The 21,674-nt window shown below is 37.3% G+C and overlaps 1 protein-coding gene across 7 annotated transcripts in view; it reads left to right on the forward strand.

Annotated features, from left to right (window-relative positions):
- Positions 1-21,674, forward strand: part of LOC125254769 (rho GTPase-activating protein 42) — a 186,378-nt gene that overhangs the window by 84,956 nt on the left and 79,748 nt on the right. For 6 of the 7 annotated variants that reach the window (XM_048169571.1, XM_048169572.1, XM_048169575.1 and 3 more), the window contains exon 4: positions 5,083-5,154. In XM_048169571.1, coding sequence (XP_048025528.1) covers positions 5,083-5,154 — 72 coding nt within the window. Of the gene's footprint in view, positions 1-5,082; positions 5,155-19,122; positions 19,228-21,674 lie in introns of those variants that run through there. The other variant, XM_048169578.1, reaches the window with a different exon arrangement.

Here is a 21,674-nt window from a genome sequence, read left to right on the forward strand (position 1 = left end):
TAAACGTTTTTTTTGGTTTACACTTAAATTAAGTGTAACTGGTAAGAAAATCTTAGATACAAATTCACTTATAGCTTCTTTAACACTTGAGAATGTATACACTGACATAAGAATGTATTGGAAAAAAGTAGGAAATGAGTTTGTTCTTGTTCCAGACGCGTTTGTATGTATATCTAAAAGTACAGTAGTACACATACTTTTAAATGTATATGAGTTATACACAAAATATATTGATTTTTTTTTTTATATTATTATTATTTTTTTTTATTTGGAACATATATTTATTTCAACCATGTTGTTTAGAACATAAATTTATATGTTTTAAAGTTACCCTAATACAGTGTTTCTCAACTCCAGTCCTCGGGACCCACTGCTCTGCACATTTTGTATGTCTCTCTTATATGACACACTCAATTCAGTTCATGCAGACTCTCCTAATGAGCTGATGATCTAAATCAGGTGTGTTAAATAAGGGATACATACAAAATGTGCAGAGCAGTGGGTCCCGAGGACTGGAGTTGAGAACCACTGCCCTAATATACTGTTTTGAATGTTCCTAATTTTATTTTGCAGTTCTCCTACAATAGGTTTACATGCATCCAAGGTCAAAAAACACTTTAATTTTCTCATAATATACATTGCATATCACCTCATTTCTCAAAGAGTCTAAAAACAGTTTGTTTGAAGATTCTGTCTTTCTAAACCCCTCCTTTCTGAGAGATTACTCTGCTTTTATTGGTCAGATGGCCCAGTCTGTTGTGATTGGTCTACTGCTTACAGTGCATGTTGGAAACGAAACACCTATCTGAATAATACTGTGGCATCCAGCCATAAAGTATCGCCCATCTATTTTTATTCACAGATGCACTGTTTTCCTGTGCACTTTTTTCTTTAGATGTTTTTTTTTTTTCCCACATAGTTTTCACATACATCCTACATTCTGTTCTTTAAGCATTATATTTATGCCTTTGTGCATGATTTATTTTGGTACATTAAACAGTTCCAATGAGTGGAATATAAAAGCTTGCTTTGCATGTATGTTTTACATAAACTTGCTGCATGAAACAGCAATTATTTTTGATTTAAGCCCTTTTTTGATGTCTCCAGTGACATGATCCCTACAGGTGAGACCCTCTTCAAAGGCCCTGTCAAGAAGACAGGCCATTCCAGATAAGGCTGATTATGGCAGCTCATCCCGAAATGAATTCCAAAGGTCAAGTGTTCTGAGAACTGCCTCCACAACTACAGAGGAAAAAATGCAATGAAAACCTTCACTGTTGATATCAAGTTATTCTGATTCAGATTAGTCACAGTGTCTGAGCACTGCATCGCAGGATGTTTTGGTCTACTGCTAGGGAAGTTAAGGCGGTGTGAAATCAGCCGTGAGGACGTTCCACTCCAAACGGGTAATAAATTGCAGCCAAGGTGTCGATTCAGCTCATGCATTAAAATCATATAGATCTGATCCCTTTCAAATCTAAGCATTATCCTAGGAAGACACACACACATAGACCTGTTTGGGCCAGACAAATTATTCAGAGTTCCAAATACACATGCTTTATTCATCAGTCATAAAATAATAATCAGGGAATGAGCTGGAAATTTGAGTATTTATTGAGTTGCTTTCCAGTTAGCCACATTTAGCCATTATCGTCTCTGCTAGCCGCAGGGTTGACGCTCGCATCGCAGTTCTTCCCTTGTGTTGGAATATTAATCCAACCAGTAATTCTTTTGATAAAGTTATGCTTTCAGAATTCTTTGTTCAAGGCTCAAGGCTCCGTCTTTGAATACCAATGAAGCGATGCTTCCTAAATTGAAATAAAAACAAAGGAATGAAATGAGAAACGGATAGAATTGGTACAGGGTTTGGGGTTTGCGGTTAATCACAAAGCATTTGGATGTAGATGAGGTTTGTGTGCCTTTGTCAGGCAAAGGTGAGGGTGACCGTGTGTTTCAGGGGGTTTTGGAGACAATGAAAACAATTCTCTTGATTTATGGGTGGAGGGAGACACTCTCCAGAGATGGTGGAGGAGAAAGGTCTCTCTAAAATTAGACCAGGTATTATGTGCTGTGTTATAGCTTTATCACACACCCTCACGGCGCAGAATAACTCTGTTAATCAAACCGAGTGTCATGTCACACCACCACGGCAGGTCTGCTCCACATACACAGATGTGCATCCTGACCTAATATGTTTGCATGTTTTTGGGCAAGGAGGTTTATAATACCTGGAGAGAGAGCTATTCGTTAGCATTCCCATTTATCTCAATGGCAGTTGCAATGCACTGCAAAAAAATCTACTGCAAAAAATTTACTTGAAGCAAGATTGTGTAAGCAGTGTGTGCCATTTAAAAAAAAAAAAAAAAAAAAAACGTAGTATATTTGCTGCTTTGATGCAGCTTATATATTATTATGTGCTTTTTTACATTTACACTAAATTGTTTCATTTTTTTATATTTAGAGATGAATAATTAAATATAATATAATAAACATCCATTCTTCAAACCACTTGTCTTATAGGGTTTGCGGGGATGCTGGAGCCTTCCCAACGTCTCGGGCTGTAGAATAATACAATATAATATGATAATAAATGTGATTAACACTGATGACTTGAATGAACAAACAGCACTGAGACACTTCATCTATAAGCAGGGCCTAAGCTGTATGTACTTCTTGAGAAAGTTTTTCAATGTGTGTAGCTGCACATGTTCTTTCAGCCTACCTTGTTCTGCACTGTAGTGTGCTGGGGCTCTGGGAGTAACAAGGAGATGAACAAGCCTCATCAAGAAAGCAGGCTTTTTTTCATTGGAGAAGGCCGGAACCATCTGGAGGGTGTAGAGAAGAGAATGATGTCCAAGCTGCTGGACAACATCATGGACAGCACTCCCAACCCCCTCCGTGACATGCTTGTTGAAATAAGGAGTATGTTTCGAAGTAGGCTGATTCAGACCTGGTCCAACAGAGAGCACTACAGGAAGATAATCATGCCTACTCCAATGTGTCATAATTCATCACCCATGTGCAAAGGCACCATTGACCTTTAGTGAATTAGACCCTGAGTAACTATCAAAAGAACCCCTCATGCTAGCAACCACCCAGAGCACCATAGCAACCACATAGCAACATCCTTGCAAAGCCTGAGTAACTATCAAAAGAACCCCTTATCAACCGCCTTACAACATTCTAGCAATGTATTGTCAATCATTTAGAACATACTAGCAACCACCAAGAGCACCATAGCAACCACAGAGCTACATCCTTACAAAGCATGAGTGACCATCCAGAGAACACCCTAGCAACCACCTTACAAAATCTTAGCATCACCTTGGCAACCACCCAGAACACCCTAGCAGCACACTAGCAATGCCTTAGTAACCACCCAAAATACATTAACAATCATCTCACAACATCCCTAGCTATTCCCTAGCAACCACTCAGAACACCATGACAACCACCTAGTAACAACACCTAAGCAATGATCTGAGACGCTCTAGCACCTGCCTCATAACATCCTAGCAACACCGTCAGCCAGTTTAATCATGATAGCAACCACCCAAAGCACCATAGCAACAACCTAGTGACATTTTTTGCAAAACCTGAGAATTCTTAAGTGCCTTAGCAACCGCCTCTTGGCATTCTAGCTAATCCCTAGCAACCACTCAGAATACTATGACAACCACCTAGTAACAACACCCTAGCAACAACCCAGAATACATTAGCAACTGCCTCACAACATCCTAGCTATGCCCTGTCAACATGCCAGCAGCCATAGCATCCACCTAGCAACATCCTTGCAAAGCCTGATTGACCATCCAGAGAACACCCTAGCAACCACCTTACAACATCCTAGCATCACCCTTAGTGACCCCTAGCAGCACACTAGCAATGCCTTAGTAACCACCCAAAATACATTACCAAACACCTCACAACATCCCAAGCTATTCCTTAGCAACAAGTCAGAACACCATGACAACCACCAAGTAACAACACCCTAGCAACATCCTAGCAACACCCTGTCAGCCATTTACTTACAACATGCCAGCAACCACTCGAAGCACCATAGCAACAACCAAGCAACATTCTTGCAAAACCTGTGAATTCTTGAGTGCCTTAGCAACCACCTCATGACATTCTAGCTATTCCCTAGCAACCAGTCAGAATACTATGACAACCACGTAGTAACAACACCCTAGCAACCACCTAAGACACCCCGGCAACCACCCAAAACACATTAGCAACTGCCTCACAACATTCTAGCTATGTCAACATGCCAGCAGCCATAGCATCCACCTAGCAACATCCTGTTAAAGCCTGAGTGACCATCCACACAACACCCTAGCAATGCACTAGCAACAACCTACAATATCCTATCAACTACTGTACCTTGCAGAGCCCTTGCAAATACTCAGAACAGCATAGCGGCATCATTATTGTAAATGTGACGGACGCAATCACTTGTTATCTCCGTGAGGCTGGAAAGAGTGTGAGTCTGCTGCGAGGGTCTTTTCGAGGGTACGCTTACGCTATGATACCCACAGCAAACACAGATATACAGTACAGATCCATATTTCAGCTTTCAAACGCATGCCTACGGTATCTGCGCACGTAAAACTCATTCTCTGGTCATTGATGGCCATATTTCTCTCAGCTCTGACAATACCGGTGTGTTTCATGGCCCGTTTAAAACAAAAGCCATTTTCTTATTTCTTTATTGCTCGAATTCACGATGTCTGTATTATTGCTCATTTTCCTCATTTTAATAGTCCGTGGAGTGAACTGCTGCAGTCTTCTCTGGAATTCTCATTAAATGAATACTGATGAATGAAATTCTATCACACTAATCATTACTGCTCTTCTGAAGTGTTGGTGTGAATGTTCTCACAAGCCTGCTGCAGAAATGTAAACTCACACCACAAATTTGCTCATAATGGTGAGCTTTTTAAAATTCTCAGCCTTCGGCGTTAATGCTGCATGAACCTTCTAACTTTAATTAAAGCTGTGAACTTCACAGAAGTTAATGTAGTTTAATGAAGAGTGTTTTCTCATGAAAAACCTTACATTTATATGCTTGATTGATTGCAGATACAGAATGCAGATGATGTTCTAATCACACCCTTGGAAAGATTCCGGAAAGAGCAGATCGGAGCAGCCAAAGTAAGTCATTCTATATCACTTTAGACAATAACCAAAAATACCTTTGGTATTTGGACTAGGTACCAACATGGCTAAAATATGCAACTGATTCATGCTTGTGCATGTGCGTTTTGAAATGCATTTGTGTTTAGACTGTGGACAAATCTTGTTTGGACAATATTCTGTTCAAATCTGCTACTGTGTTATTTATGACTTAAATTATTCCTTATAAGGCTTTTTGCTGTTAGCATGATTTGATGGATTTATTAAACACCTGAAGATAGTAATATTTTATGAATGTTTATCCATTACAAGAGTGCTAAAAATGTCCCAAAGGTATGACCATGTTTACCCTGCCATGTATTTTTTGAAATATGGTGGAATACCAAGTAAATACTATAGTATATTATGAATATGGTAATTATTCAGTATCTACGTGTACATCTGGGTGAACTAACTCTTTAATTTCTGTGATGGTGCAATGTTGAATATGCCCAGCAATCTTTCAAATAGTGAGAAAGTGAGATATACTGTGCTGCAAAGCATAAATAAACTATCTTCTCCAAAACTTTTTTTTTTTTAATATTATTATTTATTGTATTTTTCATACTTGCAGGTACCCTACAAAAAGTACTGTGATGGTACCTCAGTGCAGTAATGAAATCAGATATAAAAACTACCATGATGCTTTGATGTACACTTACCTGTAGATCCTGAATTATTACCATATTCATATACTTTATTCATATACCAGAATACATGGCAGGGCAAATATGGTAATACTGTTGGCACTTTTAGTTACTTTTTAGTTAGTGGTATGAAATGGCTAAACATTTATAAAATGTTATTACCATTAGGTATTTAATAGGTTTATTAAATCATGTTAGCAGCCAAAACCTTATAAGGAATCATTGCAATCATAAATAACACAGTAGCAGTTTTTTGCAGAATATAGTCCAAACAAACTTTGTCCACAGTCTAAACACAAACACGTTTCCAAGGACAGACACACACATTGGCTGCATTGCTGTAAGGTAGAAACTTGTTATACATTACAATCAGCAGCATCAAAATGTCCAGAAGTTTCACCCCTTTGGGGTCTAAAAGATCATACACACTTATTCAGTCACACGTATGTACAGCTACACTCCCTCATACATAAATATACCTATACACACACTCAAACACACATGCTGAGTGTCTTCTCAAAGTGAGTGTTAGGCTCACCCATCTGTACACAACCCAAACCCTCTGATTTATAGCCCTACCTCAAAGTCACTTTTGATTTATTTTGCATTAAAAGGGTTTGTGCTTGTGGCTCGCTCTTTGTGTAAGGTTCACTTGCAGGACCAGAGGACCAGTATTCTCTCTGCTTCTCAGCGGATGGGTGGACACAATGTAAGCAGGGACTGATTCTCATAAATCGAGATCAACCGCTGTGGTGTCGTGTTTGATTTTCAGTAAACATATTTGAAAAACCGTTCATTTAAAGGTGTAGTTCACACCAAAATAATAATTCTGTTATTGCTTTCATGTCCTTTCTTATGTTGAAAACAAAATGAAACTTTTAGCAAAATGTTGATGCTTTTCCATTTTATTTTGTATAGTTTCAAAAGACTTGAAATACTGTATAGACTTGATATGCACTTATTGTCCTGATATACTTCTCCCTGTCTTTTTTTTCTTTTTTCTTTTATGTTTTGTTTTGTTTTAATTGTATCATGCGTTGTTGCCTGTACATCTCGGTCTATTATTGTAAGAACTGAACAAAAGACGTCAGGTTTATGACATTCACCTAAACCTCTCTCTGCAGAAAGAGCACTTATTAAAGTCGGCTATAAACGGAAGTTCTGTCATGACAACTCTCGGAGTGTTTGGTATGGTAATGGGTATGACAATGTTGATATGTTTGGTCTTGGAGGAAGAGATCTGCTACGCTTCTGCTGCTGCTGCAGAGCAAGGACGGGACTTGCTACTGCCAATACACACATAACACGATGCTGTGAGCAAGTAAGACATGCTGCTGCTGTACAATATAGCGTACATGAATTAGCCATATCAAATCTATACAGGTGGAGCTGGGGAAGGTGGAGGGTTTCTGAAAGCGCGCTGCACTGCTAAGACAATTGCTACTCATGTATTTGAAGATTGAGCATGCAAGTTCATTGGCTATTAATAGAGCAGGAACCAATCATCTGTGTCCTATAGATAATGATGTGATTACGAGCACGTTGAGTTAAGGACCTATTAGCCTGCGCATCTAGAGTTCCCTGTTATGTATATCTATTGAAGATTTTCAAAATTGTGGGATATTAACTTGCAATTGCGAAAAATAAAGTCAGAATTGCGAGATATAAACTGACAATTGTGAGAAAAATGTCAGGAATTGATTGGATGGTTGGATGGTTGTGGTTTGCGAGTTATAAAGTCAAAATTTGCGGGATATTAACTCGCAATTACAAGAAATAAAGTCAGAATTGCGAGATATAAACACGCAATTCTGACATTTTTCTCGCAATTCTGACTTCTATTCTCAGAATTGTGAGATATAAACTTGTGAGATATTAGTTAGGCCCCATTTACACTAGTGTGTTTTAATTTTAAAACGCATAAGTTTTGCTACAGTTATGCATGTCGTTTACACTACGCCGGCATTTTTTTAACCTTGAAAATGGAGACTTTCGAAAACGCTGTTTAGTTTGAAAACGGCATGGTTGCGTTTCATTGTAAACGGACCAAAACGGAGAATTTTGAAAATGATGGCATGGCTGCCCATATTCGCTCTGCGTATCCTTGACAATCGTGTAAACAATAACATGGAGACTGAACTGCAATCTTTGCTGGCTTTGTTGTCATTTTTAGCAGCCATTGTGCAGTTAAACTCTGCATTTTTTTAATACTGCAGCTGCCTATATGCACAAGAGGCAACTGTTTACACTTGTATGTGCATGCCCAGTGTGCATGAACGGTCATGTGACATGTGTTTTTGGCCAGAGATAGTTTGTATGGTTGTGGTTTGCTATTGGTCGATCTCATGTGAGTGACAGGTTGCCACGCCCTCGTGCTAGTAAACACGTCATCAGAGAAGAGATGTCACTTCAAGTTAAAAATTAATAATGATGATGTGCACAGATACTGTTTATAATAAATACTGCACAATTCCATAAAAACAAGATTTTGTGGTGACAGAGAAACACTGAAAACGCCAGTGTAGACAAGGATCGTTTTCATTTAAAGACACTGTTTTAAAACAAAAATGCACTAGTGTAAATGAGGCCTTATAAAGTCCAATATAAGGAAAAAAAAGACTTTTTTCTCAGAATTGCGAGTTTATATCTCACAATGCTGAGAAAAAAGTCAGAATTGTAAACTGGCAAGAGATGTAAACTGGCAATTTTGAGAGAAAAGTCAGAATCTTCGGAATATATATCCTTGGCGGAAACAAGCTTCCATATACAGTATATCCTTGTGAAATGGCTTTTCGAACAAGAAAAATGTTGGGTGGGACTTGATTTTTTTTCCATAAGAAATTGTTTGGATGGTTGTATGGTTGTGGTTTGCTATTGGTCGATCTCATGTGAGTGACAGGTTGCCCCACCCTCATGCCGGTAAACATGTCATCAGAGACGAAAAGAGATGCCACTTCAAGAGGGAGAGGAAGTTATTTTGATTAAAGATTATAAGTACGCATTAATTAAAAAAGAAAAATAATGATGACGTACACTGGTAACATTTTTAATAAATACTGCAATATTCCATAAAAAAAAAAAAAAAAAAAAACAAGATTTTGTGGTGACAAGATTTCATCACCCGAGTCTCTTCTTTCACTCCTTGAAAGACTTGAATTTTTCCATCAGGAATTGATTGGATAGTTGTGGTTTGCGAGTTATAAAATCAAAACTGCGGGATATCGCAGTTATGAGAAATAAAGTCAGAATTGTAAGATAAAACTTGCAATTGCAAGTTATAAAGTGTAATATACAAAATTCTGAGGATTTTTTTTTCTCAGAATTGCGAGTTTACATTTCACAATGCTGAGAAAAAGGTCAGAATTATGAGATGTAAATTGGCAATCTTGAGAAAAAAGTCTCAAGCTTCAGAATATATATCTTTGGCAGAAACAAGCTTCTATATAATGGCTTCTCGAACAAGAAAAAATGTAGGGTGGGACTTGATTTTTTCCATCAGGAATTGTTTGTATGGTTGTGGTTTGCTATTGGTCGATCTCATGTGAGTGACAGGTTGCCACGCCCTCGTGCTAGTAAACACGTCATTAGAGAAGAGATGTCACTTCAAGTTAAAAATTAATAATGATGATGTGCACAGATACTGTTTATAATAAATACTGCACAATTCCATAAAAACAAGATTTTGTGGTGACAGAGATAGTTTCTGAAACACTGAAAACGCCAGTGTAGACAAGGATAATTTTCATTTAAAGACACTGTTTTAAAACAAAAATGCACTAGTGTAAATGAGGCCTTATAAAGTCCAATATAAGGGAAAAAAAGACTTTTTTCTCAGAATTGCGAGTTTATATCTCACAATGCTGAGAAAAAAGTCAGAATTGTAAACTGGCAAGAGATGTAAACTGGCAATTTTGAGAGAAAAGTCAGAATCTTCGGAATATATATCCTTGGCGGAAACAAGCTTCCATATACAGTATATCCTTGTGAAATGGCTTTTCGAACAAGAAAAATGTTGGGTGGGACTTGATTTTTTTTCCATCACAAATTGTTTGGATGGTTGTATGGTTGTGGTTTGCTATTGGTCGATCTCATGTGAGTGACAGGTTGCCCCGCCCTCATGCCGGTAAACATGTCATCAGAGACGAAAAGAGATGCCACTTCAAGAGGGAGAGGAAGTTATTTTGATTAAAGATTATAAGTACGCATTAATTAAAAAAGAAAAATAATGATGACGTACACTGGTAACATTTTTAATAAATACTGCAATATTCCATAAAAAAACAAAAAAAAAAAAAAAAAATTTTGTGGTGACAAGATTTCATCACCCGAGTCTCTTCTTTCACTCCTTGAAAGACTTGAATTTTTCCATCAGGAATTGATTGGATGGTTGTGGTTTGCGAGTTATAAAATCAAAACTGCGGGATATCGCAGTTATGAGAAATAAAGTCAGAATTGTAAGATAAAACTTGCAATTGCAAGTTATAAAGTGTAATATACAAAATTCTGAGGATTTTTTTTTCTCAGAATTGCGAGTTTACATTTCACAATGCTGAGAAAAAGGTCAGAATTATGAAATGTAAATTGGCAATCTTGAGAAAAAAGTCTCAAGCTTCAGAATATATATCTTTGGCAGAAACAAGCTTCTATATAATGGCTTCTCGAACAAGAAAAAATGTAGGGTGGGACTTGATTTTTTCCATCAGGAATTGTTTGTATGGTTGTGGTTTGCTATTGGTCGATCTCATGCACTGGTGTCAAAAGTATTCACATTCAATACTCAAGTAGAAGTATAGATACTAGGGTTTAAAAATACTTCTGTAGAAGTTGAAGTATCAACTCAAGGTTTTTACTCAAGTAAAAGTGTACAAGTACTGGTTTTAAAAACTACTTAAAGTATAAAAGTAAAAGTAATGTAAGGAAAAAAAATGCCATTAAGGACAAAAGCTTAGGCCGCGCTACAGGGGTCTATTGTGCACTCCACCTCCTCAAAATGTCATCAATAACATTTATTGGAATGTAAATGTACATCCAAGCTTAACTGCAGGAATCTGTTAGGGCAACGGAAAGAAAAATGCGGGTAGTTTTGGTGTACCCAGGGCAGGCTTAGTAACAATCAGGGCTTGACATTAACGGGTAGTTTTCAGCTGTTTCAGTTCACATCGCACAAAAAAATGCCAACAAACTCGTCTGTTGGAGTTTGTTGGATAGGTGTGATAACCCTGTTGGCGTTGGTTGGAGTCTGTTTTTACCAGACTGAACATGTTTAATCTGCATTTGTTTGGTCGTCTGAGCATCCAACAAACGGCAACAATCATGGCCGCCATATTAAAGGGTCGTTCCAAACCGAAGTGTTCAAAACTGGCCACTTTAAAGGGCCCTTCGGAATGAAGGATTTCGAAGGGTACAACTGATGGACACTTCGGGCCCCCATGATCCTTTGCACAGGGAAGTTGTTTGTCATCACAGAATGGGTACAGGAGGCTCGGAGTTCGATTTTACCTATAAATGAATGTATAGTATTTTTCTATAGGCTACTACTGTAATATTTATACGAGTTAGATTTAGTACATTATTATGGTCAAAACGACACTGTACTTCAAAAAAATACTTTACAGCTTTATCAGTCCATTCAAATGTTTCAAATACATAGACACAATATACATTATGGTGCGATAAACCAAAAATAAATAAATATATAGGCCTAAACTAACGTTAAACAAAGGGCGCAGCTTGCGCTATCTATCCCCCTTGACTGTCTCGTTAAGATGACGCAGAAGTGCGTTCTAAAAAAGGAGTATTTTTGACCCCTACACCCTTCATCCCTTCGAAGCTCTCCCTCCGGAGGGTAAACCCTTTGAAGGGATTAGGGCATAGGGATGAGCCCTTCCGAATGGAACGCAGGGCCTGACGTAATCTAACCTGGCCACGAACCGTTGCCATGACGATGAGACAAGTCCCTGGCAAAGACAGCTGTTTGATCGCGCCCGCGCCTCACGCACACACAACAAAGCACTGGAAACATGACATCGCAGCTTGTTCGTTATAAAAAGTAAAATACAGTTTTAAAAAAAACAAACATATAAAATGTACAATAGTTCGTAGTGCAATCCGTGCCATTCAGCAAGAGCACTGCTCCACTTCACCGAAAGAGAGAGGTATAACACCATGAGAGCAATGCAGGTTTACCTTCAGTTTCGTTTTAAATTAATTCGTTTAGGCATGTTTAGCTACATGGTTGTATATGACTATGGGTCATATAAATAAAAAGGGTCATGCTAAAAAAAAAAAAAAAAAAAAAAAGATTAAAAACCGGTGTATAGGCTACGCTAATTAATTCAAACGTCTCTCTACCGAACTACCTAGCATAATTTGCAGAGGACGAAGAGAAAACAGCCGTTTGATAGCCTAAATGAGCCAGTAGTAGAGAAATAATAACTTTTAATAAATAATCTTTTTTGAGTAACGACCCCCAACACTGTCGTCCTTGCTGGAGTGTGACGTGATTTGTGTCATGTGCAGGTGTGATGGATCGCGTACAAACCAATAGGGTGTCAGAATGGTATAGCCTATGTTTATTCTCATCCAACCACAATCAAATTCACTCTATCCGGATGGTGCGATTTATCTGGATAGTTGTTTTTTTCAAGCCGGAATGAAAACAAGCTGAAATGAAATAGGAGTAACGAGGCTATTTTTAAAATGTAAGGAGTAGAAAGTACAGATAATTGCGTGAAAATGTAAGGAGTAGAAGTAAAAAGTCGTCTGAAAAATAATTACTCCAGTAAAGTATAGATACCCGAAATTTCTACTTAAGTAAGGTAACGAAGTATTTGTACTTCGTTACTTGACACCTCTGATCTCATGTGAGTGACAGGTTGCCACGCCCTCGTGCTAGTAAACACGTCATTAGAGAAGAGATGTCACTTCAAGTTAAAAATTAATAATGATGATGTGCACAGATACTGTTTATAATAAATACTGCACAATTCCATAAAAACAAGATTTTGTGGTGACAGAGATAGTTTCTGAAACACTGAAAACGCCAGTGTAGACAAGGATCATTTTCATTTAAAGACACTGTTTTAAAACAAAAATGCACTAGTGTAAATGAGGCCTTATAAAGTCCAATATAAGGAAAAAAAAGACTTTTTTCTCAGAATTGCGAGTTTATATCTCACAATGCTGAGAAAAAAGTCAGAATTGTAAACTGGCAAGAGATGTAAACTGGCAATTTTGAGAGAAAAGTCAGAATCTTCGGAATATATATCCTTGGCGGAAACAAGCTTCCATATACAGTATATCCTTGTGAAATGGCTTTTCGAACAAGAAAAATGTTGGGTGGGACTTGATTTTTTTCCATCACAAATTGTTTGGATGGTTGTATGGTTGTGGTTTGCTATTGGTCGATCTCATGTGAGTGACAGGTTGCCCCGCCCTCATGCCGGTAAACATGTCATCAGAGACGAAAAGAGATGCCACTTCAAGAGGGAGAGGAAGTTATTTTGATTAAAGATTATAAGTACGCATTAATTAAAAAAGAAAAATAATGATGACGTACACTGGTAACATTTTTAATAAATACTGCAATATTCCATAAAAAAAAAAAAAAAAAAAAAAAAACAAGATTTTGTGGTGACAAGATTTCATCACCCGAGTCTCTTCTTTCACTCCTTGAAAGACTTGAATTTTTCCATCAGGAATTGATTGGATGGTTGTGGTTTGCGAGTTATAAAATCAAAACTGCGGGATATCGCAGTTATGAGAAATAAAGTCAGAATTGTAAGATAAAACTTGCAATTGCAAGTTATAAAGTGTAATATACAAAATTCTGAGGATTTTTTTTTCTCAGAATTGCGAGTTTACATTTCACAATGCTGAGAAAAAGGTCAGAATTATGAGATGTAAATTGGCAATTTTGAGAAAAAAGTCACAAGCTTCAGAATATATATCTTTGGCAGAAACAAGCTTCTATATAATGGCTTCTCGAACAAGAAAAAATGTAGGGTGGGACTTGATTTTTTCCATCAGGAATTGTTTGTATGGTTGTGGTTTGCTATTGGTCGATCTCATGTGAGTGACAGGTTGCCACGCCCTCGTGCTAGTAAACACGTCATTAGAGAAGAGATGTCACTTCAAGTTAAAAATTAATAATGCTGATGTGTACAGATACTGTTTATAATAAGTACTGCACAATTCCATAAAATCTTTGTGGTGACAAGATTTTATCACCCAAGTCTCTTCTTAACTCCTTATCTCCTTTTTAACCACTTGCCTTTAATAGCTGATCCCTTTCTCCTCTACTATAAACACACTCTAAATTCAGAGAATGGATTGAACACTAGCTGTGGAGTCAGGAGCCGTACTAAAGGATTATGGGAATTTGGGGAATCGGCCAGCTGCCAGGCCTCCCCCTCACTCAAATTTAGTGTTCGGAGGGTTTGCAGGGAGGTATAGACGTCCTTATTAGGGAATTACAGCCTCACTGCAGCTCCAGCTGGTTAACAGAGTGAGGTCAGTGGCCGATGAAAGGGCTGCCCAAGCCCAAAGCCAGAACAATTTATTTCCTGTTGGCCAAGCTGCCCTACCCACCACCTCACAGGCACAAGGCTTTTACTACAAGGGGAGAGCACTTACATATGGGTCATCAGAGCTCAGAATCACAAGCTGTGCAACTCTAAAGGAACACAAGGAACATTTTGAAGAATTGTACTGTTTGTCTTTCCATGCAGTTACAATTGATATGTCTTTTTTTTTTTTTTTTTTAAACAAGCACTGACTTATTGGTATTTAGTGTAGTTTTTCCACATTTGTCTTCGAGATTGATTTTGTTTTATTAATGATTTGGAGTTAATTCACTTTTGCCTTTTGCCTCTGCAAATGTCACTGGCACAAATCTACCCCAGAACAGAAGTTAATGATCTCAACTAATGGCAGTATAAGTCTGGCGTGTGTAATTCTCTGTGAGCCACATCTCATAAAACTGCCCCAACAGGCCATCAAATCGGCATTTCAGATCAAAAACTTGTAATAAATAAAGCTACACCCTCAAACTGGACCACAAACATAACATATGCTGATGCATTTATTACGAACAGTAACAGTATTTTCTAGTTCATTAAACTAAAAACTGCAGCAAGCACTTCTTACTTTGGCCTTGCATTGTTTATTAATAATATAAAATGGAAGCTAGCTGGGTTATTTGTGTCCTTCATATACTCAACTTTAACCATGACTAGCTGGTGCCAGCATGTACTGTGTGTTAATGCGACATTTTTCTACAGTTGATATTTTTGTAGAAGCATCAAAATTGTAAATTCTCATTCTAATAAGCACCTTTTAGTTTCATGACCTCAAATTTGTAAAGTCAAATACAAATATAAAATTCTCAAACCTATTTCCTTCAACCCTTTTACCTTCCTAAAGGCGCAATTATACCCCAACAAGTATTAAAATGTGTTAATTTAGATTCAGATGGCAGTTTTTATCTGATAGAATTTTAATATCTTATAAAAAATGTACTTAAAAAATCACCTTATGAACTTTAAAAAGCATAAAAGCCTAGCAGAAGTTAGATCATCATGGCCTACTGAGAAATATAGGGTAAAGATAGATGTGGGCCCGTGGTTTTCTGTCACAGTGACGGCTGGAGATACGAGGCACGTGTGAAGCCACCTCTGGACTGATGGTGGCTGAAGCAGGTGGCAGACGGCAGGGGGTAGATGAACATCTGCCCTGACCGGAACTTTGCTAATGAAACATGCCGTTATGAGATTGACTAAGGTGGTTAGGCAGACAGATTGGCAGACAGGAGATCTCAAATGACATACATCTTCTAAATAGATTCTACAGTATATATAGCTGGATAACTTACTGTGAACTTCAACAAGGCTTTTTGTTATAAAAAAAAATAGCTGAAAAGACGTGAAGGAGGAGTGATGATTAGGTCTGTGTGTTCAGAGTGTTTGTGTTGAAGCCGAGGTGTCATGCCCATTCACATGCCCCCTCAGATTTTTGAGCCAAATGGATTTGAATGCAGCTTCCAAAAAATAATATTTTTACATTTGATGATTAACGCTTTGAAGTGTACAATCACACCGGTGTGATTAGAGTGTTCAGTGTGTCATGCTATTAACTGCTAAATTTCGAGATGGACGTGCTCAGCGCTCGTCGTGTTTTTTTTTATGATTCTGACATTTAAATACAGATAAGTACTATTAAAAAAATAAACATTTAAAGTTTGTAAAATATACTCTGATGTATATTGGAGTGGCAATAATCCTTTAAAATATAATTTGACAACGTGTTTTATCGATATCCGATATTCTACTACACATTGTGTAGGTAACTATAAAGTTTACATTAAAGGATTAGTCCACTTTCAAATAAAATTTTTCTGATAATTTACTCATCCAAGATGTTCATGTCTTTATTTCTTCAGTCGAAAAGAAATTAAGGTTTTTGATGAAAACTTTCCAGGATTATTCTCCTTATATAACGGTTGAAGGTCAAAATTAGTTTCAGTGCAGCTTCAAAGGGCTTTAAACGATACCAGACGAGGAATAAGGGTCTTATCTAGCGAAACGGTCGGTCATTTTCGAAAAAAATTTAAATGTATATGCTTTATATAAACAAATGATCGCCTTGCACGTGCTTCTGCTTTCCGTATTCTTCAAAAAGCTTACGCTGTATGTCCTATGCCTCCCTATTCTACTTACGGAACAAACGCAGCGTAAGTTGAATAGGGAAGGCGTAGGACATACAGCGTAAGTTTTTTGAAGAATACGAAAGTGTGGTTTTGGTGAAACCACTTGGAAGGTGATCATTTGTTTATATAAAGCATATACATTTTAAAAAAAATCGAAAATGACCGATCGTTTCGTTAGATAAGACCCTTATTCCTCATCTGGTATCGTTTAACCCTCTGGGGCCCTGACATTTGTGCTTTTTTCAGTTGTTCATAAACATATTAATGGAAAAAGTGTCATTACACTGTATTCAGCACAAACTAGGCTACAATAATATGTGAGGAACATGTATGTACATGTTTGTGTTTTTGAAGGAATAACGTTTATGCGTGGTTATTGAAAAAACAAAAAACTTAAGTCACTGAAATAAAGCCAAAAATTATATAATAAATCTGTGTTCACAAGACTTCTGGGTATTGGAGGTTGTAGACTAGAGTTTTTTGCTTCAGAATGATGTAAAAATGATTCTGCCTACTCCTTCATATAAAACAATAGAGAAATTAAAATTTTGTAAGACACTTTTTGTCAAGAAACACAGTATGCGTGGAGGCGTGAATCATCATGAATAATGAGTGATTCTCACCTAAGAAGACAAAAGAATCGCATAATAATGACCTGAAATGACTTGCATAATAATGAGCTCTTTCAGTCAGGTAGGCTGTGAAAAAACCTGTGAGACATTGATCATGTCTCAAGCTCATGGTGTATATCAAACATACAGAAAAAACAGCAACACTGTGAAATATTATTACAATTTAAAATAATGGTATTCTATTATATTCTTTAAAATATAATGTATTTCTGTGATGCAAAGTGTCTGAACAATTATGTTACCTCTATGGCATTTCATATAGCCTTTTAGCTTAAAAGCATGCACATTTTGAGAAATATTGTGTTAAATGTTTATGTCAATTTTCTATACACAGGAGTAATATTTATTGTCATCACTGTGAGCGCTGGATACTGTGTTTTCAATTCATACTTGCAGCCGGAGGGCGCTCTGTACACCTTTAGTCCACAAATTAATCTAAAGAAGGACAACCATGTGACTCTCCAGGAACTAACAAGAGGCCAGAGATTGCTATATCATCCAGATAAACACTTTTCAAGACAATAAATACACGATTGAGATGATGAATGCATGCATTACCTCAGTATTTGCCTCTGAATAGCGCTGGCTCCGTGGGCGTGGCGGATAATGAGCTGAATCACGGACTTCTGACATGGCTCTCTTTTCATATAGATTACATAAACACAGAATATTTGTTTTCGTTTTGACTTACACGATTTAAAACCTGTTATTTCAACGTTTTTTTAGACATAAGTCTAATTTTTTTGTGATTAGTATTCACTAAGTTACAGTTCATTTTCTGAGAACTATCAGATTGGAGTTCGTTCAGAGGGAGATGAGAGATCACACATCATGTTAGTTTTCTTTATTTTACAAAAAGCACAACATTTTGTTTTTACTCTGAGTGTACACAAATAAAAGAAGATATTCCACAGATTAAAATGGTGTATAGCTCTTAATTGTAGTTCAACATTGACGGAGTATTTTGAGTCTCTTTCACACTGGTTAGAAAAAAAACGTGGTGGTCACGCCGGCGTGACCGCCGACCCGAGGGAGTTAAAGCCCTTTGAAGCTGCACTGAAACGGTAATTTTGACCTTCAAGCGTTTGGAGGCCATTGAAGTCCACTATAAGGAGAACAATCCTGGAATGTTTTCATCAAAAACCTTCATTTCTTTTCGCCTGAAGAAAGAAAGACATGAACATCTTGGATGACATGGGGGTGAAAAATTTTATTTGAAAAGTGGACTAATCCTTTAATCGTAGAATGTAGGTACAAAATGAATAGTGCCTCAAAGTTGTCGTCTTTTGGTGAAATTGAAGGTAATGTCACACAGCTTAGGCGATTTGTGCAGAACCATCGAGTTTTCGCATGCGGGTGGTTGGGAGAATCCATCCAAAATTTTACAAAACATACATTTTTAGACTTCTGTTCAAATGACTTTTACCGATTAACCAAACTACCTAGTGTACACTAGGTAATTGAGGATGCTAGGTTTGAAGGACTTCAAAGAACAGCCTCTGATTCACAAAATGTTTTATTATAAAAAAGAATAAAATAAAATAGAAAAAAAATACATTTTGGTAATGTCTAACTAATGATTATCAGCCAGTGTCTCTCTTCAGGATTAACAAAAAGAATTAAATCATACAAATCATCCAAAAATGAAAATTCTGTCATCAATTGTTCATCTTCAAAACACAAATGAAGATATTTTTAATGACACCTAACAAACACTTTAAATGATGAACAGATTTAATTTAAGCTTTTATTCACATATAAACATCAACGCACATACATAGAGCACATTAAATATGGTAAATGGAAGCTCAAACATATTTGCTGGACGCATGAGAAGTGATTCTATTTATTTATTTATTTTTTTAAATGTCTTTATGAACATTTTTAAGTGTCAGAGTTTTGGTGGAATGTCCTTTCTAAATTATGGCTCTGTTTTAAAAACTAGGGAGTCACCTATCATAGCACGGGTTCACACCGCATGCGTCAGCGGCGTGTGAGCGTGAACTGCAGCTGCAGAGATGTGCGAGTATTTACGCGTTTGTACAGCGTCACAGCAGCGGCATATAAAGTGAGCATTTTTTTACAAAGACAACTATAAATTTGTTTTTATAAGTTGGTCATTGATAGTCTTGAAAGTTTGTTAACATGCAGGGTGTACAACACTCACATATAAACGTAAAATAAATAAAAAATAAAGCCTCGTGTCATCCATTGCTGCAAACAATTGAGGTAAGCTTTGTGTTTTACATCATCTGACGTATGAACATGTTTACAACACAGCAAACTCAGTGAAAAAAGCCAGCAAACTCGGGTTTGACTTGGGTATGCAAGAGCCTATGTAGCTGTCTGTGTAATAACTAAAATAATGTTTATATATCATATTTCCTGGCTAGTTTAATTTAGTTTTTTATAATATACCTGTAACACAGTTCGTAAATATGGGAAGAAGGAGGCGGGAACCGGCGAACATTCAACGTAACTTTTATTCAAAATAAACAAAGAACAAAACGAAAGTAATGCCGGCAGACCCTCGCGGACGTCTGCCGGCCACACAAACATAATAAAACGTAAAATAAAGTCCAGGCCTGGTCCTCTCTCGTCCTCCACGGTCGTCGCTCCTCCTTTTATGCTCCCGGAGCTCCTCCGTGAGAGACTCAAGGCCGGTGCGCCTCCCAGGTGTAGCTCGTTAACTCTCGCGCCACCGGCCTCGCGCCGTTCCCTCACGGCTCTCGCCCGCCCTGGTCGCCACAATACCATATTTTAACCCAAACTGAATAATTAAAAGCAAGTTTAAATGAGTTAATCTTCTATAAATATTTTTTAATATTACTTTTCTTTCCTGACATACTTCAATTCTTGTTAAAACACACTAGATATGCTTATTCAGTGCATTTTGAGCACTTTTTATGTGAAATCATATTTATTTTGTCCTTCAAAGGTGTACTTTCACTTTAATTGAGCGTTAGCAGAACAGCAGAAATAGACTCAGCGCCGAAACGATCTTGGCACTGCTGCTTCTGCTCTGCTCCTGCAACGCGCCGCCGCGCAGCCTCTGCGTGCGGTGTGAATGCTCTCCTCTGTTAACATGGACGGCAAAAAAAAAAAACGCTCTGCTGACGCGTGCGGTGTGAACCCGGCCTTAGGCATCAAAGATGTGCTCCAAGTGTGTTCCAAACAGTAGGTAGTAAAATATGGTGTTTTATAAGATGTCAAAAAAAGAGTATGAGTATCTATCATTTGCAAACAATCTGATCCCAGAATGCATTTCAAAGAGTACACTGACCATTTTCAAGATGGTGGAAGGATTTAATGTTTATTTTTATGTAATACTAAAAGTATTAAGAAAAAAGTTTCATCTAATTAAATTCAGTATTTCACCCAGTATTTGAGTGTGCTGTTTCTATTGAGATTATTATAGTATAAAGTCATTAACTTAGTCAGACTCTTTGTTAATCAACTGAGCATTAGGATGCCTACACACTAGAATTTATATAATAGATCCATTGGTGGTGCATTGTACAGATGTAGAGAGAATGAAAGTAATGAAACCATAAGTTGAGAAAAGGTTTCTTGAAGGTAACAATTGCACATTGCCACTTTTTACAGTGTACTCATGGTATGTTTGAGAAACCATTGATCATTGAGTTGCTGGAGCATTTTAAATCAGAAACTTGTGAGGTTCCTTTTCAGTTAGGATGCCACAAGGTACAAGGTAAACAAAAGCGTCTCACTGAGATTGGAGAGTGGAGTCGATGGGTTCAGTTGTATGTTTATCTCTGAGACCTTGCATTTCCAGCTGGCAGGTCAAACTAACCCTGGTCAAAAACAGAGCTAAAGATTTGTTTGCATCCTTAACCACTCAAAGATCCACAGACTAGACCTCGCTTACACAAAAACTCACACAGTCAATCTCGACACACTCCCACTTCCCTAGACCGGTGCATATCTGATGACATTCAAGGTAACCACAAAACTCTGAACATTGTGCAAACATGCAGTTACTGAAAGAAGTACATTGTGAAAGGAATAACTTGTAATCATGGGCAAGAATTACACCATCCATTGTTTATGTTCACAGAGTTCTTTAGCTATTGTAGACGCCTGTCCTTTCATTTGTAGCTGCTTAAATAATGGATTTAAGCAACTAGTATGTCCTTTAAAAGGATGTCTACCATCTACATCAGCAACTGCTTTTTTTAAAGTAGATAGATACGTTTTTATACATACTTTCCAGTTCAAAACATCAAAATATTTATAAAATAATATTTATAAATTTTAACCTAAAATCTTAAAAAAAAGTAGTTATAGGTCCACATAGATCTTCATTTGTGAATTTAATTTTCACCATTTTTAAACACCTTTTCTCATAAGCTGATTATTATGAATTCATTGAGCGTCAGTCTTTTTGACATACATTTTTAATTTATATCGATAATCACTGCTATGGAAGCTTGCCTACAATTGCAAGATCACAATTCTGACTTTATAACTCACAATTGCAAGTTTATATCTCAC

Source organism: Megalobrama amblycephala, linkage group LG19, assembly GCF_018812025.1.
Source record: "Megalobrama amblycephala isolate DHTTF-2021 linkage group LG19, ASM1881202v1, whole genome shotgun sequence".
Taxonomy (NCBI): Eukaryota; Metazoa; Chordata; class Actinopteri; order Cypriniformes; family Xenocyprididae; genus Megalobrama; species Megalobrama amblycephala.